Genomic DNA, 25,227 nt, shown 5'->3' on the forward strand with positions numbered 1-25,227 from the left:
CAGAAACAAAATCAGGGACATAGAGAATAGATTGGTGGTTGCCGAGGGCTGGGAGAGGGTAGGAGTGGAAAAGTCTGGGATTAGTAGATGCAAACTGGTATATATAGACTGCATAAACAACAGTAGGATAAGGTCCTACTGTATAGCACAGAGAACTATTGAATATATTCAATATCCTGTGATAAACCATATGGAAAAGAATATGAACAAGAATGTGTATATATGTATAAATGAGTCACTTTGCTGTACAGCAGTAATTAACACAACATTGGAATTCAACTATACTTCAATTAAAAAAAAACAAGATATCACACAGCCATTAGGATGGCTATTATCAAAAAACACCAGTGAAACAAGTGTTGGCAAGGATATGGAGATATTGGAACCCTTGTACACTATTGGTGGCATTGTAAAATGGTGCATCTGCTATGGAAGACAGTATGAAGTTTCCTCAGAAAAGTAAAAATAGAACTACTATATGGGGGCTTCCCTGCTGGTGCAGTGGTTAAGAATCCGCCTGCCAATGCAGGGGACACGGGTTCGAGCCCTGGTCAGGGAAGATCCCACATGCCATGGAGCAACTAAGCCTGTGCGCCACAACTACTAAGCCTGTGCTCTAGAGCCCGTGAGCCACAACTACTGAGCCCGCGTGCCACAACTACTGAAGCCCGCGCGCCTAGAGCCCGTGCTCCACAAGAGAAGCCACCGCAATGAGAAGCCCGCACACCTCAACGAAGAGTAGCCGCCGCTCGCCGCAACTGGAGAAAAGCCCGCGTACAGCAACGAAGACCCAATGCAGCCACAAATAAATAAATAAATAATAATTAAAAAAAAAAAAAAGAACTACTATATCATCTAGCAATCCCACCTCTAAATTTCCAAAAGAATTGAAAGCAGTGTCTCAAACAGATATCTGTACTTCCATGTTCATAGCAGCATTATTCACAATAGCCAAGAGGTAGAAGCAACCCAAATGTCCATCAACAGAGGGTGGATAAACAAAATGTGGTCTATGAATACAATGGAATATTATTCAGCGTTAAAAAGGAAGGAAATCCTGTCTCAGGCTACAACACAGATGAACCTTGAGGACATTATGCTAAGTAAAATAAGCCAGTCATCAAAAGACAAATACTGCATGATTTCACTTACATAAAATCTCTAAAGTAGTTATAGAATGGTGGTGGCCAGGGATGGGGAGGGGATTTGTTTAATGGGTACACAGTTTCAGATTTGCAAGATAAAATAGTGCTGGAGATCTGTTTCACAACAATGCAAATATACTTAACATTACTGAACTATACGATGAAAAATTGCTAAGATGGTAAACTTTGTGGGTTTTCACCACAATAAAATAAATGGAAAAAAAAAGAGAAAGAGTGGGGCTGCAAAGGTCATTTAGTCTGATATTCCCAACTCAAAGATGAGAAAACTGAAGCCCAGAGAGGAGTGACTTGCCCAGGTACACAACCCTGGCAGGACCAAATCAGTACAGGCTTGGCAGATGGTAAAAGGTGACACAGCAGCGCAATGTGTGAGGCCAGGGTGGGGCTGGGCTCAGGCTCAGTGACTGTGGTTGGTGCTGGCTTTTAAGAGGTGGCCACCTGTGCGGCACTACTTAGAGAGACCCGAGTGGGTTATCTAGAAAATTCACTTAAGAGGAACAACTCCTGTGTGGCTGATGTGAGCTAACCTTCCCCCCCCAACTCCAAAAGCCAAAGCCCTGATCTCCCCCCATACCCACCCCCAGAAGCCTGCAGAGCTGGGGTGAGGGCACCCCTCACGGGGTAAAGGTAAGAAACAAACCTAGATTAAAATCCTGCTCCGCCACTGCCTGAGCCTGTTTCTACATCCCTGAAAAACAGGGAAGGACCTAATGCAGCATCCGGGACGTGGCAGGTGGTGAGTATAAAGCATCTAGGAAGCTGGCTAATACCGTGGGCTCTGGAGCTGGGCTCATTTATTCCTATTCTGGGGCCACCATTTCCTGTATGACCTCATGGTGCCTCAGTCGATTCATCTGCAAAATGAGGAAAACAGTACCTCATAGGGTTGTCCTGAGGATTAAGTGAATTCGTTCACTTAAAGGGCCTGGAACTAGCCCCGGGACACAGTAAGTGCTCAGCTATTAGGTATTGTTGGGAGATACTGATGCCAGAGTGTAAGGGTCACAGGCACCCGCCAGGCATCTCAGCTACTGTTTGCTCCCCTTGCCTCACCTGGGCATGACAACAGGGAATGCTATTGCAGGGGCAGGCAGAGCACATCTGGCGTGGGGATTCTCTGCCAGGTTGCCTGAAATGTTGCCCGGTGTCTCCTTGGCGCTGGGTGTGGCTGGACCAAGAGCACAGAAGCTCAGGGCAGGAACGGGCAGCTCCAGGGCCCAGACCTTCATCCTCCTTTGTCCCCTGGCTGACCCAGGATTGACCCAGGACAGAAAGAGACTGGTATGCAGGAGAGGACATAGGTGACCCCATATAATGTGGCAGGATACACCCTTCCCTGACATCCTCCATCGCCTTCCTTGCTTTACTTCCTCCATCTGACACCGTGGATGTCACCCGTGCATTGTTTTTATTGCCAGTCTCCCTGTGAGAGTCTCAGCTCAAGCGAGGTACCCCCAGCACCAGGAACAGTGTCTGGCATATGAGTTGCCCAGTGTTTGTTGAGTGAATGAATGAACGTCTGTGACAGGAGACCTAACCAGTGAACATCGGAGGGGGCTGGGGAGACAGAAGGGATTCAAATCACAAGTGGAGTAGGGGGGAGGGCTGGGAAGAGAGGGAGAATCTTGGAGGCGGGAGAGCAAGAGGGAAAAGGCTACTGGCTGGAGAGAGTGATAGGGTTGGGGGGGGGCTCGACCTACCAGCTGAGTGGCCCCAAGGTCTCAGGCCAACAGAGAAGTCCCCTTGAGGGATCACCAACCCCAGTAAATACTGACCCAGAAGCTGCTACGCCCCACCCCCACAAGGAAGGACACCAACTGGCCTGGGCCCACATCCCTACTTGTGGGGAGGGGATCAGGCCCCACAAGGCACCTCCCAAGGCCTACCCTGGGTCCTCAGAGGACCGGGCCACTCCACCTTCTTCCACCTCTGACTACTGTCCCTTGACCAGGGCGGGGAAAACCAGAGCTACCACAGGCCTTGCTGTGATGCTGGCAGACATCAACAATCAATCCTGCCTTTGCCCTGCACGCACCAGGCAGCCTTGATGCTCTGACTCTGAGCTCCAGGCTTCCGTGACACTTGGCAGGGAGACGGGAAGAGGATCTGCCCAAGATGCCCTGTGAGGCAGCGACAGAGCCCCCGTTCTCCTGACAGCAGACCACTTCTCGGGAGAGGGAGCTGGGCTCATCCCCCAATAACCTACTGCCCGACGCAACACTGGGGAGGACTCGGTTGGTGCTCCCTCCAGCAATCCCTTCAGGATTTGGGTTTAATCCCAAGCACGAGGGCGGGCAAGGAAAGGATTTTGTTTCATTCCTTCAGATGCCCAAGCCTTGGCCCAAGCCCCAGGGCGCAGGAGTGAAGGCGCGTGGCTGCCTGGCCTCTACCAACAAAGCCGTCCTTTATTAAATAGAGATCGCGTTACATTCCATTCAGAGGAGGAAATCGGACGTGGTGAGGGATGTGTCCAGGTTGGACCCTGGTACTGAGTAGGCTGCGAGGGGTGAGGAGGGGACCGGGGCCTGCCTGCCCCACCCCAGTCCTGTGTACGGGGCTGGGCGATCTCACCCCCGTCGTCTGAATGGCCATCCACAGCTGAAAACAGACCCGGGCATCCTGAGGCCTGTCTGTGTTTTACTTTGGGAGGAAAGTGCCCCAATCCTCCCAGCAGTGGTGGGAGCAAAGGCTCCTTGCAGCATAGGGCTCAGCTGGCGGGAAGGAGGAAGGTGGAGAGGACGGGCGGGAGCAGGGCCCTTGATACATCTTAAGAATGTTTTGGGGTCATGCTCGGGCAGATACAGGATGGAGTGGGAGACAGCCAGCGAGGCCCCCGTCCGCTCCTAGCTCTGCTGCCCCATGGGCACAGCAGGCCCACCTGGGAACGAGGCGAAGGACGGCCACAAGAGGGTGCTGGTGCCCAGGGCTTGGGAAAGGGGGGGTGGGGAGATACCCTGGAGATCTCGCCAATGAGGCACCTGCAGGCAGCAGCTCCTGGGACTGGGGAGGGGGTGCTGGCTGCCCCAGGGGTGCCCTCCCAAGGGCTGAGTCCCTTTGTACGGCTCCCAGCTCCTTGGTCTTTGGTGCTTTCTTGAAAGTCTCCTGGTGGCTGTAGTACTACGAGGGAGGAGAGGTCACCTCCTGAGGTCCTGTCCTGGGATGGACGTTTGGTGCCGGCTCAGTGCTGCCTCCGTGGCCTGGCCATTTGTCCCTCTGTTCAGCTTCTGGCTCAGGGCTGGCTCTAGAACCCCGTCTGTCTGTCTGTCTCTCCTGGGGCAGGTGTTGGCTCCAGCTCAGAGCCCCCCCTCCAGGCCTGGGCCATGCCCTAGGCCTCCTGGGGGAAGAAGCCAAGCTTGGCCAGCGACATCTCCTTCCTCAGCCTTGTGATCTCCCAGAACATGGGCTCCGCTGCAGGCAGAGAGAGAGGGTGGATAGCTCGGTGCCCACTCAGGGTCACCTCAGGCAGATGGCCTGGCCTCTCCCCTGGCTTTGGGCAGGGCAGCTGGCGGGCACCCTAGGACTCCCCAGTCCCTCAGCACAGATCTCAGTGAGTAGCCGGACCTCTTTGAGGTTCCACTCTGAGGGCTTGCAGCCCGGGAGGCATGGAGGTGACGGTCACCTCCACAGCCTGACACGCACACGCATGTACACACTGCCACACACTTGGACAGGCTGCAAATGCTCTCCAACCCCTGCTCCCGAGGCTCTCCAGCGACCCTGAGCAGGGCCCATCCCCGGCCTGGCAGAATGGGGGCAGGGGGACAACGGGTGGACAGAGGACTTGTTGGGCAAGGGTGGGGCGTGTCTACAGGGGGAGGTGGGCGAGCCGTGTTCAGCCACCACTGGGAGGCCCACACGGCGGGAGAGGCGAGGAGATTCACAGGGGAGGCCCCATCGTGTAGGCCAGGCCAGTAACGGGAATGCCGTCTCTACAGGCCCGGGGGGCTGGAGAGGTTTCTGAATGGGAGAAAGCAGCTGGATCCAGGTATGTGGGGGCGTCAGGCTGGCTTTCCTGGTGAGGCAGAGCCCAGGAGGCTCCTTCCGCTCTGCCTCTCTCCACAGGGCTCAGCAACAGGAGCTTCCGAATCGCTTTGCTAATCCACGACCTTCTCTCTCTCGAAGAGTCCTCGCTCCGACGGGGGGCAGCAAAGCCCTGGGGTTGGCCCGGCCGCCCCGCCCCGCCCTTCCCCTCCCGGGCGCCACCCCCAGCGGCCACCAGGGGGCGCTCACCGTCCTGCCGCACCAGGCCTTGCTGGATGTAGCGGATGTAGGTGAAGAAGTTGCACACGGCCGTGATCTGTGGGCAGAGGGGGCAGGGTGTGACCCCCCGGCCCTCACACTTGCCCCACACCCCCCCCAAAAAAAAGCCAGGGCAGATCGCAGACCAGAGCGGGAAGCCCCACGTCCTGTGAGACTCAGATAACTCTGGGCTCTAAAGTTACAGTCAACAGCAGCAATACTAGTATCCTAATAAAAACGATAGCGACAACTAAGCGTAATCAAGTACGCGTATCCGGTGCGGCAGACGTGCCTATCATTCCCAGTCTACACGTGGGGAGAGCTGAGGCTCCAAGAACGACCCCACAACGACTGCAGAGGCCATGGAGTCTCCACTTATTAAGTGGCTGAGCTGCAAGATGAAACCCGGCAGGCTGCCTAGAATCCACGCTCCCCTGAGGGGCCTGCTTGCTCTGGCTACTGGTGGCCCCAGCCAGCCGGGCCTTACCAGGTGCTATTCGTAATGCCAGGAAAGGTGAGGGGATCAGAAGCTGCCCACCTGGCTACCCTGGATCCCCACCTGAAGCCCCCAGTCTGACCTGAGGCCTGCTCCGTGCCAGGCCCTGTGCCAGGCACTGGGAACCCTGAGCTGGATCAGACCTGATCCCTGTCACGAAGACTCTCATACCGTGGAGAGGGTGCTGTTAGCGCCCTTCCCAGGCCCCTTCCCCAGGCTGGGGCCCCATCTCCCCACTGCTGAGAGTGTTGGCTGCTGATGCCTGCTGGTGCCCCTCTGCACCCCATACCCTCACAGACTTCAGCCAATGACTGACAGGCATCTGGGGTATAAAAGGCCACGCCCTTGCCTCAGGGTGGAACCCACTCTGGGCTCCAGAGCCCCTGTGGATCAGGCTGAAGCCAGACTCCAGCTGAAGCCTCACCTTTGCCTGTCCTTCCCCCCACCCCCATTCTGCCTCCTGAGAATTGCACACCATCTCCATCTTAGGCTCTGCTTCTAGGGCACCCAACCTAAAACAGGGTGGAAGGCAGCTGGCAGCTGTGCCCACAACTGCCCATACTGAATATCCAGCACTTTGGGGGAGGGACATCAAGTGTGTGAGGGCCACAGGCTGGGGAGTGGAGAAAGCTGAGGGAGGGGTGATGTTCCTGCTGGGCCCTCAAACACACAGGAGCCCTTGCCAGGAGGACAAAATTGGGTGCAGGGGGTTGGTGGCCCTGGCAAAGGCAGGGAGGTGTGAGAGAGGCCAGGTGAGGGGACTAACCCAGTATGGCCAAGGTGCCGCCTGGGAGGGCTGAGGAGGGGCTGCGCAGGGCCAGATGGGATGGGCAGGAGAAGCTTGAGTCCCAGGCCCTGGCGTTGCTCAGTGGCCAGTAGGCCCTACCAGAGGCCCGTGAGTAGGGAATGGTGGGGAGCAATGGGGCTCTCTCCCCAGGGCTGCACTTTGGGGACAGAACTTTCTTCTCCCTATGGATTCCACACTCCTTGGTCTCATCAGGGTGGGGACCACATCCTAGAACTTCACACCCTTCCCCTCTGCCTTCCCAGCTCTGCCCAGGACAGCAGACACATAGGCCTGGCAGAACAACGTTCTAGATGCAATTTTCTAGGCATGGGGGCGTCTGGCACAGATCCCCTGGTTGGGATCAGAAAAAACAGAGGTGACCCATGGCCACCGAACAAGGCTCTGGGCACAGATGCAGGGGGTGGAGACTGCAGCAGTAAGAGACTGGATCCAGGATGGGGAGACCTCAGGTCTACGCTGAGTGGCCTGGGGTGCGCCCCTTTCCTTTCTAAGGCTCAGACTCCCTCTCGGTAATGGGAGCTCAGCTCGCTGCTGGGGGATTCGCCAGAACAACATGCTGGGCTGCCCTGCAGAGGCTGTCGGGACCAGACAAGCTGACTGTGCTGGTCAGTCTGCTGCCTGATGATGAGGCCATTTGCCCACTTTAGTCCCATCAGGCACCTCTAGTAGGTCAAGGGGAGGAGATGGTTCCTCTAAGAGGACCTTCCACACCATGTCACCTTTGCACCAAGCTTCAGAGTTTTCCAAACTTTTGTTCTTTCCAATCTTCTTCACTGTCTTTGAAGGGACAGAGGAACGGGGTCCACCCCACCCTCATCCCAGCTCAGTGAGGCCCCTTGATCCAGTGACCCTCACCTGGGTCACTCGGCAGGCCTTGTGTGACAGACAAGCCTCAGAACCTTCTCCAAAGCCTGGGGCCGGAGCCAGGAGTCAGGAGCCTGGAACTCTAGTGTCACTCCCTTGATTAGGTTATATTAAATGACAGAGCTGATGGGTGTCACTCCCATGATTACTTTTCGGCAAGCAAGAAAATGGCTACCTCAGTCCTTCAACCACGAGGAACTGACTTCTGCCAACAGCATGTGAGCTCAGAAGAGGACCCTGAGCTCCAGAAAGGATGCAGCCGCTGATACCCTGACTGCAGTCCATGAGGCCCTGAGCAGAGGACCCAGCTAAGCTGTGCCCAGACTCCTACCTAGGGAGTCTGTGAGATAATAAATCGATGCCACTAAGTTTATGGTAATTTGTCACACAGCAATAGCAAACAAATACACTGGCTTGGCTGTGTGGCCCAAGTCATTCTCGTACCCCTCTGAGCCTGTGCCCTGCTCTGTAGATTGTAGGTTGTGCAGCCTGGGGCTCAGAGTCCCAGCCCAGGGAGCCTCTAAGGAGCCAGGTAACACTCCCCTTGGATGACTCACTCTGGCCCGGGAGGACGGTGAGATGTAGTAGTGGCTCTCGGAGTCCCCAAGCCGGATTCGGTGACGACAGGCGCAGGCCAGGCCACTCAGGGCACATGTACTAGGGAAAAGCAGACCTCAGGACCATGGGGACGGCTGGGGCTCGCCCACCCAGCTCATCCAGGGAGGATGCAGCAGCCAGGGAAGGCACAGAGGGAGGGGGAGGCAAACAGACATCAGGGTGGGGCCTGGCATCCTTTCCCCTGGTCCCAGCTTCCCAAGGAGCCTGGAGCCAGGCCAAGGAGGGGGGGACAGTCTCAGAAGTCCCTGGGGGAGACCTTTAAACCAAGCTGGACCCCATCCCTCAACCCCTCACCTCACCCCTGTTGGGCAGGAGAGCTTGGTCAACCTCAGGCCAGGTGTACCAAAGCTCCACCCTCTGCCACCCCTAAAAATGCTGCCCCCTACTTTACTGGGGCCCTCAGACCCAGTCACCCCTTCCTCCTAAGCAGGAGAACTAAGCAGGAGTCTTCTCTCTCCTCCACTTAGGTCACCAAGTCCCCAGGCTAGGTTCTGCCAGTAGGACCTTTTGCCCGGATGCCCTCAGTTCCTTCCAACCAGCCTTCTGCCTCATCTCCACCCTTCTTCTCCATGTTACAGCCAGGGGCTACTCCAAAACCCACATCTAGCCCATTACCTTTCCCTGCTGCTTCCCTACTGCCCAGGAAATAGTTAAGGAGAATCCCGAGTAAAGGAAGATTAAATAGGCTCCTTGGTTGTGGGACTTATCAGAGCCTTTGCTGCCTCCTGGTTCACTGTGACTCTCTGATTGGACCAGGGAACCCTCTTTTCAGGGAACGTTAATCGATGATTTGTGAAATGCTGGCCTCAGTGGGTTAAAGCCCAAACCTCATTGGAGGCCCTTCACACTCTGGCCCCAAACACCCTCTGTGGCCTCAGCCCCAACCCCATGCCCACCCACCCCACTGCTCCGCCCACCGACCCAGTGGTGTTTCCATTAATATTCCAGCTTCTCATACCTTCACTCATTCTGTCGCCTCTGCCTGAAAGGTCCTTCCCTGCTCGGCAAACTGCTATTCATCTTTCAAAACCCGGCTCAAATGTTCCCCTCCGTGACAAGGCTCCCACCCAGGGGCCTCCCTCGCAGGCCCCAGTCCCTGCCCTTGCTGCATGCTGGCAGTTTTGCTCTGCTGCTGGCCCTGCCCAATGCCAGCTGAGAAGCAGGGAGGACAAGATGCCAGGGCCATCGGGTCATTGTCAGGAGGTGGAGTCAAAAAATGACATCACTTACGTGTCGATCGGGGCCCGGAACCCACTGTGGGAGAGAGGGAGTAGGAGAGGGATGCATGTCAGGCCAGCCAGGAAGGGGGAGACCCCGGCTCCATGACTAGAGGCAGCATGTCTGCCAAAGATGCCTCCTTGCCCTGCGCGGAGGCAGCCACTGTCCCTCTCTGGTCAGGTGCCCCTGCCCACCCCCAGGTCCCACTGCAGGACCCAGCAGGCAGGCCTGAGGCTCAGTCCTCCCTGGCCACCCCCTTGGTGCAGCCCGAGGCTATGCGGGCCTTTCCCAGGGGGCAGGGCGCTAAGCTTACTTGGTGCGGCCACACTCGACAGCGGCCACCTTCACCGCGGGCAGTGTTTGCAAAGCCGCGGGCTCGATGGTCAGCGTGTTGTCCTCCACGGCGGCCCGTACCAGGGCTGAGAGCTGCGGTAGAGCAGGGCGGAGTGGGAGGTGGTGAGGGGCTGGCCGCCGGCTGCGGGGCCGGGTCCCCCGGCGGGCCGCCCTCTGCCTGCCTCACCTCCTGCATGGTGAAGTCCAGGCAGGGGCCCACGTCCTCCCGGTACACCCTTTCCAGGAAGGGGGAGGTCTTGTCCAGGGTGGGCGATTCCCTCCAGGCCTGGAACTCTGCAAACAGGGTCGTGTCCACCTGTGGGGGAAGGCGAGCCGGGTGGGGGGGTCAGGGCACTGGGGGGGCCAGCATGGCAGAGACAGGCAGAGCCCCAGGAGGTGGGGAGCCAGGGAGGATGCAGGGCAGGCCCCAGCGGGCCTGTCCCCTGTAGCCATGCAGGGGAGCCGAGTCCCAAAGGACTCTTCTCTTCCCCTTGCACAGAAGAATTTAGATTCGGAACTCAAAAGTTTCACTTCCAAGTGTGTTGGAGGTGTGCTGCCAGTTTCTTGGCGCTAGAGAATTAGACTTGGGTCCAGGGTCTCATTCTGAAGACCCTCGCTGCCTCCTTGAGGAGGGAAAGTTGAAGAGCGACCCTGCAGGTACCCGCAGGTACACACAGGGACCTGCTGGGACGCACAGCACACACAGGCATGCACACGCGGAAAGGAACACACACAACTTGCTGGCTGCCCTGGGGCACATGCAGAGGGAGAGGCTGGGAAGGGGCAGAGGGGGCGGCCCCTCTCCGGAGCCTTTACCTGTCGGGAAAAGGAGAGAGAGGTAGCAGAGGTGGGGCCCACGGGCAGCTCCCCAGGCGGGAGCTGCCAGGCCGGCTCGTAGGTGAGGTGAACCGCCTTGCTGGGGACCACGCAGAGGAGCAGGGAGAGGAGAGGGGGCAGCCCGGGCTGGGCCGGCAGGACAGACAGACAGACAGGTGCACAGAGACGGACAGAGGAAGGAGATTATTAGAGTCCGGCCGGAAGCTTAGAGCTCAGAAGGGGATGGAGAGGCCTGGCCCACGCCTCCTCCCTGGATGCTCGGGAGGCCTGGGGCAGGGCAGAGCTGGGGCCACCTTGGCATCAGAGACTCCAGGAAGCTGAATCCCACTACAGCCTTCAGGGGCATCCGCTGGGTGCAGCCCTGAGCTGAGCTCCTGACATCCACATCCTGTGGCCCCAGGAAACCCCATTTACGCGAGGAGACTGAGGTGCTGACAAGCGGCTTCACTTGCCCAAAGACCCACGGCCGAGGACATCACAGCCATTGTCCCGCCTGGACCAGGTGCCCCATGTACCCTACTGAGGGCCAAACACCTCATATCACAGGGAATTCACTCAGCCCTCACAGCCAGAGGACACACAGGCCCAGAGAGGGTAGGACAGGCTCCTGGTCACACAGCGGGGTTCAGGCGGGTCCCCACTGGGCACCGCTGCCTGGCTGACAGTGGGCACTGCCTCCCTTTCCTATGACCTCTGCCTGCCCGCTGCCCCTCACCTCTTTGCCCTCCTTGTCCGGGGTGAGGACGTGTCCTACCGCGGGGCACACGGCGGGGCAGAGGGCGCTGCTGGTGCTCTTATGACGCAAGTGGCCCTTGCGGGGTCCGGCCTTGGTGGGGCTGAGCAGCTGTGGGTGGAGCTCGCGGTTAGGAGAGGCTGGTGTGGACGTGATGACCAGTGTCTTCAAGGCTGTCACCTCTGCTTGCAGCATGTCGATCTGGCCGGGAGAGATGGCTGTCAATATTAACCCAGGGCTGAGGCTGCCCCGGCTGCCACTGCCTGCCACCCCAGCTCAGGAAAGACCACCCTGAGCACCTAACCCCACCCGTTATCCTCGAACAGCCTCTGAGTTGGGGGCTGAGATACCCATTTCATAGATAGGGAAACTGAGGCTCAGAGGAGACACAGCCTGGCTGAGGTCATACTGGAAGCCAGGACTCTGTTAGGTGCACATATCTGGGAGCTGGCTGGGTATCCCACTGAGGGGCCCCCAGGAGCCAGGAACAGCCCAGCTCTCATATTTTGCAGATGGGTAAATGGGCTCCAAGGGATAAAGCTACTTGCCCAGGCGCACACAGCCAGACTGAAGTTTCTGCTTTGTAAAGGGGGTATGGGAGGAAGGAAAAGACACTACAATGGCCACGGGATCCTCCCAGCCCCTGAAAAGGCCCCAGAAAGGTCTCCGTGGTTCAGCAGAAACACAGCTCGAGTCCCAGGGAGCTGGGCTCCCACTGCAGCGGGCACGTTTCAGTGGGGCCATCTCGGATGCCTCTGCCCCTCCCTGCTGGGCCCCCAGGCCATGCGAGGGTCCGATGGGGGGGGGTAGCGAAGGCCGGCGCTCGCAGGGCTCAGAGGCGGGCAGGAGGTCTGGGCCGGCGGGTGCCTCACCTTGCCCCGCGTCTCCTTCAGCTGCTTTTCTGACGCTGCCTGCTTCATGTTGGCTTCTCGGACCATCTTGTGGGCTTCCTGGGAAGAGGGAAGGCTCCAGGTGAGGGGGGAGGCGCCGGCGGAGGCCCAGCTGAGCCATCCCGCAGCCCGCGCCCGGCCCTGCACCTCGAACAGGCTGGCCGTGAGCTCCTCCAGCTCCTGCTCCAGCTGCGTGCGCACCCTGGAGAGCCGCTCACACTCCTCATCCTTCAGCCTCAGCTCCTGGGGGGGCGGGGGTGGGCACGAGGGGGGGAGCTGTCAGCGCCCCCGCGGTCCCGGGCCTGGCGCCGTTCCCGGGGTCACCTTACGTGCGCCTCGGGGCCCCGAGCCTGCTTCCTCTGTGGTTCTACAGTTTAGAATGCTTTTTCCATTTAGCTCAGAGCATGAAGTTGCACCCCAACTGTCAGTCTGTTAGAGCCTGGGACCGGTTTTCAGAGATGTCACGACTTCTAAAAGATGTTTAAAAGTCACAAGAAAAACTGTTTCTCCTTTGTTTGTGCTGCCCTCCTGCCCAGCACAGGCCTGGCACGTAGGTGGTCTTGACAGGAACGTGACATCTCTGGGCATTGGGTGAGAGCCCACGGCTCCTCAGGCCGGCTCCTCATCCCCACCCCCACCCCCCACCCCCGCCCCCGCCCTCAGAGCCCACCTTCTGGGCTTTGTGCAGTTCCTCCTTCAGGAACTCCGAGCCCTTCTCTCGGATCTCCATGGAAGAGCTGCGCAGACGCAACACGTCCAGCCGGCTGGCCGCAGGGTCCTCCTCGCCTTGGGCCTCCTTCCCTGCAGGGGTCTCCACCAGGCTTCCCAGGGACTCCCTGTGGCTTTTGCAGGGGCCCACGCTCTTCCAAGGCACTGGGACAGCTTCGAGGGGCGGTGGGTGGCCCTCGTCCGGGTGGGGCTGGCTGTGAGGCAAAGAGCAGATACAGGGTGGTGTCCCGAGGCCTGGAGAGCTGAGGCCAGGGACCAGCCTTGGGCAATGCACCTGCCACTCTGGGCCTCAGTCTTCCCATCTGTAAAATAGGCCATCACGGGGGTTGTCACAAGGGCAGCATGACCAAGCACAGGGTCTCCTGTGGGCAAGGACAGGACTCATTCATCTTTGTCAACCATCCCCTCCAGCCCAGGACCACAGTAGGTGCTCAGCACACAGCAGGTGCTTGTTTGCCCAGCAGATATTGTAAATGCATCTGTGTCGAGAGCCTGAGTTTCCTCCTGTATAAAATGGGGACAATCCCAATGGCCCTACCTCAAGGGTCACTGAGTGGATCAGAGATGTGCAGAAAACCTTGGCACACGAGATGATTAAGTGGGAACTGCCTTCATTGCTATTGCTCATGCATATTTTATGCAAATTCGACCCCATTTAGGGTGGACCAGAGAGGAAGGACCTAGCCAGGGCAGGCAGGGCCGGCTGAGGCAGGAAGATTCTGCAAACAGCCCGGGCAAGACAGCCCCACTTCCTGCCCTCTGGACCGTGTAGGGGGGCAGTCCCAGTTCTCTGCTTGGTCTGCCTTGTGACCTCAGGCAAACACTCCCTCTCTCTGGGTCTCAGGACCCTCCTCCCTCTGAAGCTGAAGACCCTAGAGGCGGTGCGGGGTGGGGGCCGCCAGCCGCTGCCCACCTCCCATCCACGCGCCCCCCTTCGCAGCAGACCCTGAGGAGGGAGGGGAGGAGAGGGCTGGGCCGTGGTGGTTTGTGCCAAGACAGCACCCTGGACTCGCTCACTCAGCAAAAGCTGGCAGCTCCTGAGCCAGCAGCTTCTGAGCTGCAGTGGCTGGGCCGAGGCTGGGGGCTGGGCTGCTGATAGCAGTGGGGAAGTGGAGGGGAGGGGGCCAAGCGGGGCCCACACAGGAGGGAGGAAAGACAGGGCCAAGGGGTCATGAAATTCAGGATCGCGGAGGGGAAGTAAGACAAGGCTAGGGTCTGTCCGGTCCCACCTCCCTGTCTTCTGGACCCTGGGACAGTCACTCAGCAGCCCCGGAGCCTCAGTTTGCCCTTAGGTAACACAGAGGGCACCCAGGGACCCCAGCAATGAGCCCATTCCCGACCCTCCGCATGGCCCTGTCCAGCTGCCCAGCCCAGCCTGCTGTCTGCTGGAACTGGCCAGGAGTGTGGCCTCAAGGTTCCTAGGGCTGGGTTCGGCCTTGCTAGGACGTGGGGCTTTGATGAATAAAGCGGGAACACACACCCACCACTCCATCAACAGTGTTTATGCCGGACAGGGATCTTTCCTAATACTTTGCTTGGGGGGTCTAGTCGGTAAGGGGGTGGGGTTCCCTGAAGCTTAAGGGTCTCTGGCAGTATTGTGGCAGCCCCAGGCTGGGGTCTGCACCCAGAGGACTCATGGGGGTGCTCTGCCCATGTTATCTCATTTAAAACTCTCAGCAGCCTTCGTGGTATTGTTCCCGTTCTACAGTTGAGGGATGGATGCTCAGAGAGGTAATGGGACTTGCCCAGGGCCACACAGCCAGTCAGTGGCACTGGTGGGACAGGCGGCCAGGTCTTCAGCCCAGGCCCAAAGCTCTCCAGCCACAGCGGACAGGCAGGTGGGGTGTGGGCTGTAGAATTGTGCATATGCCTCGGGATCAAGGGTCGCTGGGCCCAGGGGCATCCAGGAGGCTCCTCCTTGGCTGTGACAGGAAAATCTGACCCAATTCCAGCCCAAACTGGCTTCTCAGCCTCTGCTCAGGCAGGGAATCTGCCTCCCAGGAGGGAGGCCAGGACTGGGGGAGCTGTGGCTGAGAGCACAGGCCAGCCGGGCACGGCCGGGTCCACGCCAGGCTCTGACCTGGGGTCCACGCGAGCCCCTGGGAAAGTTGCTGAAATTCTTTCAACCTGCTTCCCCGCCTGTGGGTGGCGGTAAAACCTGCAGGGACACACCAAGAATCCAATGAGGAAGTCACTGGCTGCAGCGCCAGGTAAATAGTGGGCTATCTGCAGACACGTTTGCCAGGTACCTCCTCCACCTCCACCATCCCTGCCCAGGCTCTCGTGTCCTGCACCTGAAACCCCAGGCCCTGGGGATGTACCCACTGTGGGAGCCTGGAGGCCTGGGCCCCAGCCCCACTTCCTCAGTTGAGAGAATGGCCATAGTCACTCAGGCTTGGCGGGGACCCCATCTGGGGACTGCCCACTACAATAGAATGAGCAGGAACTACAGGCCAAGGGCAGGGGTTGACTCAGGGACAGCACAGGGCACAGGGCAGGATCCCAGGTCTCAGACACCTAGCCCCATAACAAGGACCACCCCGACATTGCCAACACCCCCTGCCTAGGGGAACAAGGCCGCCAGCCCCTCCCACGAGGCCTGAGCTTCATCCACCAGTGTGGTCTGGGCCTCTGGCCACAGTGAAGGACTCTCCAGCTGGTCCCAAGGGCACGGGCTGGGGGTGCGTCCAGACAGCCCCCATCATTTTCCTAACAGGCTCACTTTGGCCTACTTCTGGGAGGATGGCGCCCTATTTTGCAGCCAGAGGAACCAGTGGTCCAGGGAGGCCTGAGACAGAGTGTGATACCCTCCCCCTCTCCCTGGTGGAAAAGCCCACGAGCAAATCCTCATGGCAGAAGGCGTGGGAACAGCAGGACCACCCTGTGGTCACCAAATGCCCAATGCCTGGGCCAGGGGTGCAGAAGCAGGAGGGAAGGAGGGTCCACCCTGTACTGAAATCTGCAGACCCTGCCCCTCACACTTCTGGGCTATGAGGCCAGCTCCTGTGATTCAAAGTTCAGATGAAGGAGGGACCCCAGGACCCTCGGGTCCACCCAAGCCAGAATCCGCTATCTCCCACACACTTCAGTCTCCTAGACCAGAGGCCCGAAAATCCGGGTGTGAGTGCCTGGGGGCTGGGGAGCTCACTCCTTGGGCAAGCACGGGTTACCACCGAAGTCCTGCACCTCCCCTTCCAGCCCAGGTCCACGGCCCTGTGCGCAAACCTTCTCAGACCCCATTCCCTGCAGACACAGAGTTCAGTGTCCAGGACACGCAGCAGGGCCGGCTAGGAAGGGTTCTGCTCGGGTAGGGGGGTGGGAGATACTAAGAGTCAAGGTCAGAGGTAGGTGGGGGCAGCCAACATCCCCCATCCCGAAGCCAGCTCCGCGGCCTAGAGCCCAGGGCAGTTCATACAGGAAAGGCCCCCCTGGGTGACTTCCCCAGGAAACACACAAGGCAGGGGAAAGCAGTAACCTCAATCCTCAGCCCCCAGGCCACCCCTAGGAGGGCCAGCAGGGCTTTTGTCCCCAAGCAGAAAAAATGGCGAAATGAGGACCACCCCTGGATTCTATGGTCCCCAGTCACCCAGCAACCCCACTGGGCCAGGAGGGCCTGAACGGAGCCCACTCCCGGGGCCAGAAGGGCCCAGGTAGCGTCCTGCATACCCTTTCCCAGCCCCAGCCCAACCAGCCAGCCATGGGGTCCTTCTGCCCTAACCTCCCCCTCTCTGCCCCCCAGTGCCCAGGTCACCTCTTTGAGTTAAAGACCCCTCCCCTGTGCTAACAGGCACAGTGGGTTCATTAAGCAAGCAGTGGGGAAGCCAGTGAGGGAAGCACTGAAAACCAGGGGAAGGAGAGGGTTGGGAGGGCAGACTGGGACCCTCACCCTCTGCCTGGGGCCACCAAGCCCAGGTTCCAGGGCGACTACAGCTGGTCTGGTCTGCAGGAATTCCGACCCAGGGCCCAGCTCGGGAACAGCCACGGCACAGGGGCCCGGTTCAGAATTACGCTCATACACTTATGGGCAGTCCAGTAAGCCCTGAGGACACTGAGGCTGACAGGCAAGTGACTCTCGTCCAGAGGCCAAGGGGGTCCCAGGAAAGGTTTCGTGTGTTGGGTCCCCGACCAACCAGCAAGCCCAGCCAGGCTCAGCCTACAGAGTGGCCAAGTCTTCAGCTCCAGACCCACAAACAGATCAGATTCTCAAGCTCCTGTTCACGTCCACACCAGCCCACCACTCCACATCTCCACAGACGTCATCATGTGTTAACTCGCGATGCTGCTATAGGGAGATGCTCTCCCCAGCCCGGTTTGAACGACGAGGCACCCGAGGTTCAGAGAGGGATGGCGACCTGGCTGGAACACACAGCAAGGAAGTGGCAGTGGGGAAACTGAAGCCAGGGTCCAGGCACTAGTGCATCATGTGAACTGTCACCCAAAAAAGTCCGGACTGGCGGAAAGGGGATGAATGGTGGTTTCAGAGAAGTGAGGCAGGATGCAGACGGGGGTTTGAGGAAGTTTGAGATAGTGCTCGAGTGGTGGTGGTGCGGTTCCACCCAAGGCTGCTGTTCTAGCCAGGCAGGCTCTGGGCTGGGAGGGGACACACAGAGGGGACACACAGAGACAAAAGACTTGGGCGGGGGTGGGGAGGAAATCAGGGGAGGACCAGGGGCTGGAGAGGGGAACAGAACAAAAGTTGCAGTAATTAATATAATGAAAAACCGAGGACAAGGTGAATGAGAACAGCAGTGCCCACGACATGACTGAGGAACTGGGAGGGGGTCTTTCAGGGAAGGGAAGGGGCGTGGCTGAGGCATTTGGGAAGTGGTGGCTGAGGGGAGGCACCAGCCCAGAGGGAGCAGCTGCAGCCCTGAGCCTGGATGAGGGATGGGTGAGAGAGGAGCTGAGGGCCAGAGAGCCAGCCTGGAGACCTGAACAGGAGCCATCAGAGGGGCTGGAGGGGAGGGTTCCAGAAGAATGGGAGAACAGTGTCATACGTGGCAACAGAAGAATGCCGGGAAGTGAGCCGAGCGGGACCCCCTGTATAGGAGAGGGTGGGCCTGGACCACTCCAGGAAGGGGGAAGCAGGTGTGTGCCTGGTAGGACAGGGAGCAGGAGGGAGGAGGAGGTCAGGAACAGCTTCAGGGTGGTAAGCAGGGAGGTCAGAACACCTGAGGCAGGTGGGCCAGGCCAAGCCTCTCCCTGCCATAGCCCCAGGCCTGCCAGCCCAGCCCAGCACAGCCCAGCCCAGCCCCGATGAGGGAGGGAATCCAGCCCTGTGTCTCCACCGGAGGTGGCACAAGGCCTGAAAGGGTGGAGGGCTCCCTCCTCTACTGAGGTAGAGCAGGGCACATGGCACACATCTCACATCTGCCTGTTTAGTCCTACAAGAATCTGACACCCCAAGCCCTCAAACATCCAACACATATGCAGTGAGCACCTATCGTGTGCCAGGCACTCCACCGGTCCGGACCCACCCAATGTGCACAGATTCTGGCAGCCACATCACCAAGCCGCCTTCTCATCACAGTTGAATTCATTTTGCTTCCCTTCCCCCACCCTGTTGAGCACAAATCCCGTGTGGGGAGAGTCTAGGACAAGCAGGACTCTACTGAGCGCCACAGACAGGTGTGCTGATTAAGGGACAGCAGGAAAGACATCTCCATCTGTTGAGGGGGAGGCGGGAGGTAGTTAAATCATGGAGGGCTTCCAGGAGGAGGTGACAGTAAAGGTCGCACAACCCCTTTCTCCTGCTCTTGACCCTGGAGCCCCTAGACCATACTTCAGATGCCATTTCAGAGCCTGGAGTTCCCTGTGACTTACTCCTTAAAGGCAGGACCTTACAGATCCAAGCTCCTTAGGATAGCCAAGGCCCAGAACAGTTAGGTGACTTTCTCAAGATCTCACAGCCCATCTGTAGCCCTGCAGTTCCCCAGCATCCTGCCTGCAGCAAAGACACAGTCCCCCATCCCTGGGAGGTTGGGGTGGTCTTTCTCATTCCTGGGCAGTCTATCAGAGCCTGTCCCTCCCTTTTTAGGGAGGTATGACTAGCCCCATCTGTCAGATGGGGAAACCGAGACTGAGGGGCTACACCAATGTCATGTGGCCACTTGGTGGCAGAAAACGAGCCCAGAACCCAAACCCTCGGCTCTGATGACCAAGTCTCAAGTGCCCAGCACTGTGTTAGCAGCAGAAGTACCCCAGTCGCCATCCTCACCCCATCACCATGAAGCCGGCTTGGCACCCAAGACTATGGACAGGGGACACTGTGGGGGAGGGGAGCAGTCCTGTTTTGGGGGAGCCACCTCTGGGTTCTGAGTTCAGGGCCCACACTCAAAAGGAGTCCCAAGGAAGAGGGTCCACCTGAGCTCCTGTAGAGTCCTGCCACTTCCACCCACCCCAGGGGAGCAGCCCTGGGTCCAGGGCCAAGAAGGTGAACTGGCACTGTGACCTGGCCGTTAACAGAGCAGTCACCCAAGAGACATACCTCTGCTGTCTTCCAGGTAAGGAAACCAAGCCCCAGAGACATCAGTGGCTTAGCCAGAGTCACCAACTCTTCACCCCTCCTAGTCTAGGAGGAAGGATCCCAAGTATGTACTCGCCCAGAGTTGTCACAGCAGCTCAGTCAGTTACCTGGGCAAGCGTGACCTGAGCAGCATCCCTCCCAGCTGCTGCTGGGGTCTGGGTGAGCTCCTAGGACACCAGGACCCCAGCGGGTGCTGGCAGCTTGGCCCCTGCCTCCAACATCCAAGTAAGGGGTCCATGAAAAGGCAGAGCTCAGGGTAACCCCCAAACTCTGCCTCTCACTCCCCAGCTGCCCAGCTCCTCATTCTGCCCCTCATGCTTTCCACCTGCATTTATGAAGCACCTACTATGTGCTCTGCACCCAGCTACACCCTGGGGGATCCAAGTAAGCCACACTTAGGATCAAGTGGGGGTCAGCCTGGCAGCCTGGTCCATCCAGAAGGGTCCTGGGACTCTTGGATCCAGTCTTTAAAGTGAGCATCCATCTACTGGCACCTCCCAGACTTGCCTGTCTGGCTCCAGCCTGGACGCCTCCAGGAAAGGACACTCTCTGGGCCTGGATTACCTCCACCACACAACCCGCACAGTTCACCTTGAGGCTCAGAGCAGTGAGGCCATACTCTCAAGATCACACAGCAACACGGTGGCTGTGTTTTGCCTGGGTGCACCCAACACAAGGGGTCACGAGCTTCCTCCAGAAGCTCCTCAAACATGGTTTACCCCAGGTGGGATCGCCCTAGTGATCGCTCCAGCTGTCACCAACCCACCTCAACCACCTTCTCCCTAAGCTCAGTCTCCTTCCCCCAGGGCGCAATTCCAAAAGAATCCAGGCTCTGCTTAACTCTCTCCCTTTAAGAGTCTCACGTGTCTCCACACCTCACCCCTACCAGGAGCCCATTCTCTCAGGAGCCCCTGCTGGGGATGACTCCCCAGCCCTCCCCTAGCATCTCAGCTCGAACTTCGAACTTCGCTAGGTGCCATGGAGTAAAGTGGATCCAGCCTGCATCAGAACTCTCCAGCCCGCCAGCCTCTCCAGTGGGGCTTCCCTCACTCCCCGGCTGTGGCTGGGAGGAGCCCTGTCCTGGGACCACCCATCTGGCCCCGTTCTTTCCAGGAGTACAACCCACCCCCACTCTGGCCACATCTCCGCCAGGACCTGGTCTTTCCAGGCTATGGAGAGGAAGAAGTGTTTACCCAACTCCATGAGAAGGCCACAGCTTTTTTGCACATACAGGGAAAGGGTCCCACACCTGGTTGCCCAGGGACTGGGACCACCCCTGAGAATCAAGGAACAGATATGGGTACTGGAGCCACCAGTCCAGGGCCCAGAGTCTGCGCTGCACCCCTCCAGGCTGCAGGGAGGTCCCACCCACCTTTGAGCTCAGCAGGTTCCAGGAGCCCCAGATGGAAGTTCACCAACTTGCAAGCGAATGTGGCAGAGACCCAGTCCCCCCTTTCGCAAATGCACTGCTTTTCAAGGGTTCCCTCAGCCTGGGGGTCCCTCCTCTAGGTGCTTATCCCAGGCTTACTCTGGCTTGCACTCCGCCGCACACCCCCTTGCCCCCATCTCACTTGCGCTCCGGACTAGTTAGGAGTTGGCGCTGTCACTCCGGGATGGTCAGCAGCCCACCCTTCACAATTCCTGCCCCCAGAGAGACCCCCTGAACCCTCCATGCCGAATGTCCTTCCACCCCCAGTCGCGAACCGGCTCGCCAGTCCTCGTGCTACAGCACGGGCAGGGATGGGGGCGCAGAGCACCTCCCGGTGGAGGTGCACACACTGCAGGGACCCCCCGGCCCGCACCGTCCCACCCCCGGAGGCAGCCGCGGCCCGACCCCGCGCGGACCTACCCGCTCCACATACTGGCGCCTCGGGGCGCCCGGGCGTCGGTTCCCCGCGCCGCCGCCGCGATCACCCAGCGATCTCCCCGCGCCGCCCCCGCCGCGTCCCCGCCCGCAGCCGACTCCGCCCCGGGCCAGCCGGGCTGCCCCGCCGCCTGTCAGTCTTGCCCGCTGCCTGTGGGTCTTTGCGGCCCGGGCTCGCGCCCCGGACCCCAGTCCCTCCGCGACCCTGCCCTCGGCGGGTCACGTGGCCGAGGGGTGGCCCGAGGACACGTGCCCTGCCCCGCCCCTCCGGCGGCCGACGCGGAGAGCTCGCGCGCGCTCCCGGCCCAGCCCCGCTCCGGCCGCCCGCCCCGGACAGTGAGACGGCCCGAGTGGGGGAGGAGCCGATCCCCATCATCCTGCGGCCAGCACTGCTCTCCGAGGCTCCCAGCTTACTCCGCTCCAGACATCCGGCGCCCAGCGCGGCGCAGCGCAGCACCCTCCCAGGACCACCCCTGCTCAAGAGCCTACCATGGCTCCGGGCTTTCAGCTCCCAGATTCTTAGCGGACTGTCACTCAAGGCCGGTAGACACCGTCCCACTCCCTCACCCGGCCCTCCGGCCATCACTCCTTCCCTGGCCTCCCTGCTCTGCGCCTGTCTCTGGGCAACTTCCCTCCTGGTGAGAAGGGGGGCTGACCCCAAAACTAGTTTTCTCCCTCCTACTGAGTGCTTTTTCTGAGGGAGGCCCCACCTTTGGCCCAAGTCTCCAACCCCAACCCCGCCCCTCCCCCCCCCAACCGGGGGCCTCCCTTCCTGCTCTGAACAGATTCTGCCCGTCCTTACCTTTGCCCACCATCTACTCTCTGGGAGAATTGCGCGCGCACACACACACACACACACACACACACACACACACCCCTGTCAGGTCCCACATCCTCTGCAAATTCCCTGAACGCTGGTCTAGCCTGTCCCTCAACCCCTCTGTCCCTCTGTCACCTTTCCTGAGCCCTGACCATCAGCCTCAACTTCAACCTGGGGCTGATCCAGTGAGAGCATAACCCCACTTCTCTCCTGCCAGCGACCATGGCTCCCACCCTCCGTGTCTAGAGGAGGCCTGGGAGGATGGGAGGAAGTATTTCCCTTCCAGATATTGCTAGAACTTGGGGCACTACCCTCAGACCCGGAGCTGGGGCCCCAGGCTTGAGTTTGTCAGGTCTTCATCTGGGGCATGCATTTTAAATACATGCATTCAACCACCCCTTCTGAGCACAAACTATGGGCCGTACAAGGGCTGGGGACCCAAAAGGAAACTGCATAGACACAGGCTCTGTCCTCCTGGGGCTCCAGGACGGTGGAGAGACGTGGGGTGGGGACCTCCACTTCCAGGGCCACTGCCTGCCCAGGGCACACCTTGCGAAGTGAGTGGTGTCTTAGTTCAAAATAGAGAACGATACTCCTTTCCTAGGTGGGCACGGCCCACGCCAAGGTACAGGACTTGGTGAGTGGAGGGCAAGCCAAACTTGATGTCTGGCTCTCATGCCCCCTTGGCTGGTACCTTGTGCAGTGAACAACCTGGGCAGCCCTCTGTGACGTCCTTTTCATTCTGCCCAGACCTCCTTCACTCTGCAGGGCAATTGTTTCCACAGCTGTGGTTTCCCAAGGGCAGGGACCAGGTCCTCCTTAGGGCTGTATTTCTCCACCCACCGCAGCCCAGCCCAGGGTCTGGCCCAAAGCAGATGTCATTATGTTTGTTGACGAATCCTTCACCAAATAGTCTTGAGCAACTGCTGTCTTCCTGGACCTTGCTCTGTTCACTCTTTAGGGGAATGGGGAGGGGATGACACAAAAGGAGCTCAGAACAGGGCGCTTACCCTCCAAGTCTTCACAAGCCCAGGCAGGAGATAAGACCTGGTCCAAGTCGTGGTAACCCGGACTGGTGGGAGATAAGGGGTGGAGGGGGTGTCAGTCCAGGGCTATGGCCCCAGAGGAAGAGTCCTCAGCCCGGGAGGACTGGTGGGCTGGGGAGACTCTTGAATGAGGCTTTGAAGGACAAGTGTGGGGTCACTGTCACCACCCCAATTACTAGCCAAAAATATCCCATGATCTATGCAGCTGCTTAGGACTCCCAAGGCCTCACTAGCTCCTCCCACAACTCCTCAGTTGAAAAGGATGGGCTCAGAGAAGTTAAGGAACCTGCCCAATGTCACACAGCCAGGGATGGAGGGGCTGTGACCCCTTATACCGGTTTTCTGAAAAAAGACAGCCCAGAAACCAGAGGGCTCTCTGGCAGCGGCAGCTACATGCTGTCGGGCAACAAGAGGAGCCTACTAGGTGCGTGACGGGCAGGTGGGGAGGAAAAAATAAAAGGTGTGTCCTCTGCCCCCAAGCCACTGCCCTTCCCAAACTTCCCCCCTCACCCCTGCCATCCTTATCCCCAGCCTGGCAGCCTTGGCCACAGACCCATCCAGGAGACTGCCAGCCTAGATGACCCAGGCCCTGATTCTGGACTTCAGTTCACTGTGTGACCAAGAGTGAGTGTCTTGCCCTCTCTGAGCCTCAGATGCTACATCTGTACAATCACCAAGTTGGACGAGACAATCAGGGCCACCCCTGGTGCTGACCTTGTAGAATGCTTATGAAATTCCTCATAGTTCTATGCCAGTCCCCTGTCTGGAGCCCCGCCTCTCACCCCTCCCCCAATGCCCCTGCTGAGTGGCAAAATTCCCCTATCCCCTCCGCTCACCTGTCTGTGTCCCAGGGCTGCTCTCCCAAGTTGCCCTTGAGTGCAAGGCCCAAACCTGATGGGGCGTAGCGGACAGTCCCTGAGCTCATTGCCAGGAACACAGGGCATTTTTCTCGGGCAGGACACTCAGTGCTCTCCTTAGCGGGGTCCATGGCTGGAGGGCCAGACAGAGAGTCCCTCTGGAGACTGCCAGGCGGGGAGGTGGCAGGAGCCTTCTCCCCGCTCCCAGGCTGAGACTTACACTAACCTTTGCTATCTCTGAGGAGCAGTGGCCTGTGAGGGAGGCGCCTCCCAGACAGGCCTCTATCTCCTTAAACCCAGTAATTATTAACTGCCGTGGCTCAGCGGGCAGCAAACGATGCTGGGCCCCCCTCCTAAGGAAGGTGAGACACCTTGAAGGGAGGTGGGAGCCTCCCTCTACATACCCAAGGCCCCAGGTTTTTACCGGGCCCATGGATGGGGCTGCCTGTCCTCTCCCCACTCAGGTTGGCAAGTTGAAAAGAGCCCGTCCAGCTTTGACCCTGTCACTAGTTGGCTGTGTGGCCTTGGGCAAGGCCCCCGCTGCCCTGTGGTCCCTGGCCTCAATATCCCCTGAAAACTATTAACCACCAACAAAAAGGGACCAGATGTAGCAGTTAGGAACGCAGACCTGGATGGAGTCAGAGAGGCTGGATTCAACCCCACTCCCAGACTGTGAACCTTTGGGCACATTAGGCTCTCTGTGCTGCAGTTTCCCCAACTATAAAATGGAATTTCTCCCTCTGAGGCACACCAGGCCAGCTGCTGTTGCCCAGACATGCCCTACACCCACCTCTTCCCACTTTCCTCACACTATCCCCTCTCTGCATCCTCCACTCCAACCCACCCCCTCTGATAAAATTCTCTTTTGCTCGTACCCCCTCCTTCAGGAAGCCTTCCCCTCTGGATTGCTTTTTCCTCTGCAGGCATTGGGCTGGAGCCCTCAGACACGTGGTCCACCTTGTGTCATGAAAAGTGCCCCATGGCACTGTCAGACACCCCCCACATGAACTGAGTGACCCCATGGGCAGAGGCTGGCCCGCACTCATCACCAAATCCTCAGTGGCCCCCTGCCTGGCACACAAGTCAGCCTCAATCCACCCGTGGGATCATTTGAGTGTTCCACCCTATCTCATTTGGCCTGAATTCTAATCGGGAGTTCTGCCATTCCCTTGGCTGTGTGACC

At 58.9% G+C, this 25,227-nt stretch overlaps 1 protein-coding gene across 2 annotated transcripts; it reads right to left on the reverse strand.

The window, feature by feature from the left end:
* Nucleotides 1-3,553: 3,553 nt before the first annotated feature.
* RAB3IL1 (RAB3A interacting protein like 1) lies at nt 3,554-24,243 on the reverse strand. 2 transcript variants are annotated; one of them, XM_061203483.1, is made up of 11 exons: nt 24,024-24,243; nt 12,873-13,125; nt 12,350-12,445; nt 12,185-12,262; nt 11,295-11,513; nt 9,930-10,058; nt 9,723-9,835; nt 9,422-9,445; nt 8,131-8,230; nt 5,397-5,463; nt 3,554-4,574 (listed from the first exon to the last, which is right to left on the reverse strand). In XM_061203483.1, exons 1-11 carry the CDS (start codon nt 24,173-24,175, stop codon nt 4,492-4,494), a joined length of 1,314 nt encoding a protein of 437 aa, XP_061059466.1. In that variant the 5' UTR covers nt 24,176-24,243; the 3' UTR covers nt 3,554-4,491. The 2 variants fall into 2 exon arrangements, with proteins under 2 accessions (XP_061059466.1, XP_061059467.1); XM_061203484.1 differs by lacking the exon at nt 24,024-24,243 and adding an exon at nt 21,307-21,378.
* Between the last annotated feature and the right edge of the window lie 984 nt (nt 24,244-25,227).

The sequence above is a fragment of the Eubalaena glacialis genome, chromosome 10 (genome assembly GCF_028564815.1).
Source record: "Eubalaena glacialis isolate mEubGla1 chromosome 10, mEubGla1.1.hap2.+ XY, whole genome shotgun sequence".
Taxonomy (NCBI): Eukaryota; Metazoa; Chordata; class Mammalia; order Artiodactyla; family Balaenidae; genus Eubalaena; species Eubalaena glacialis.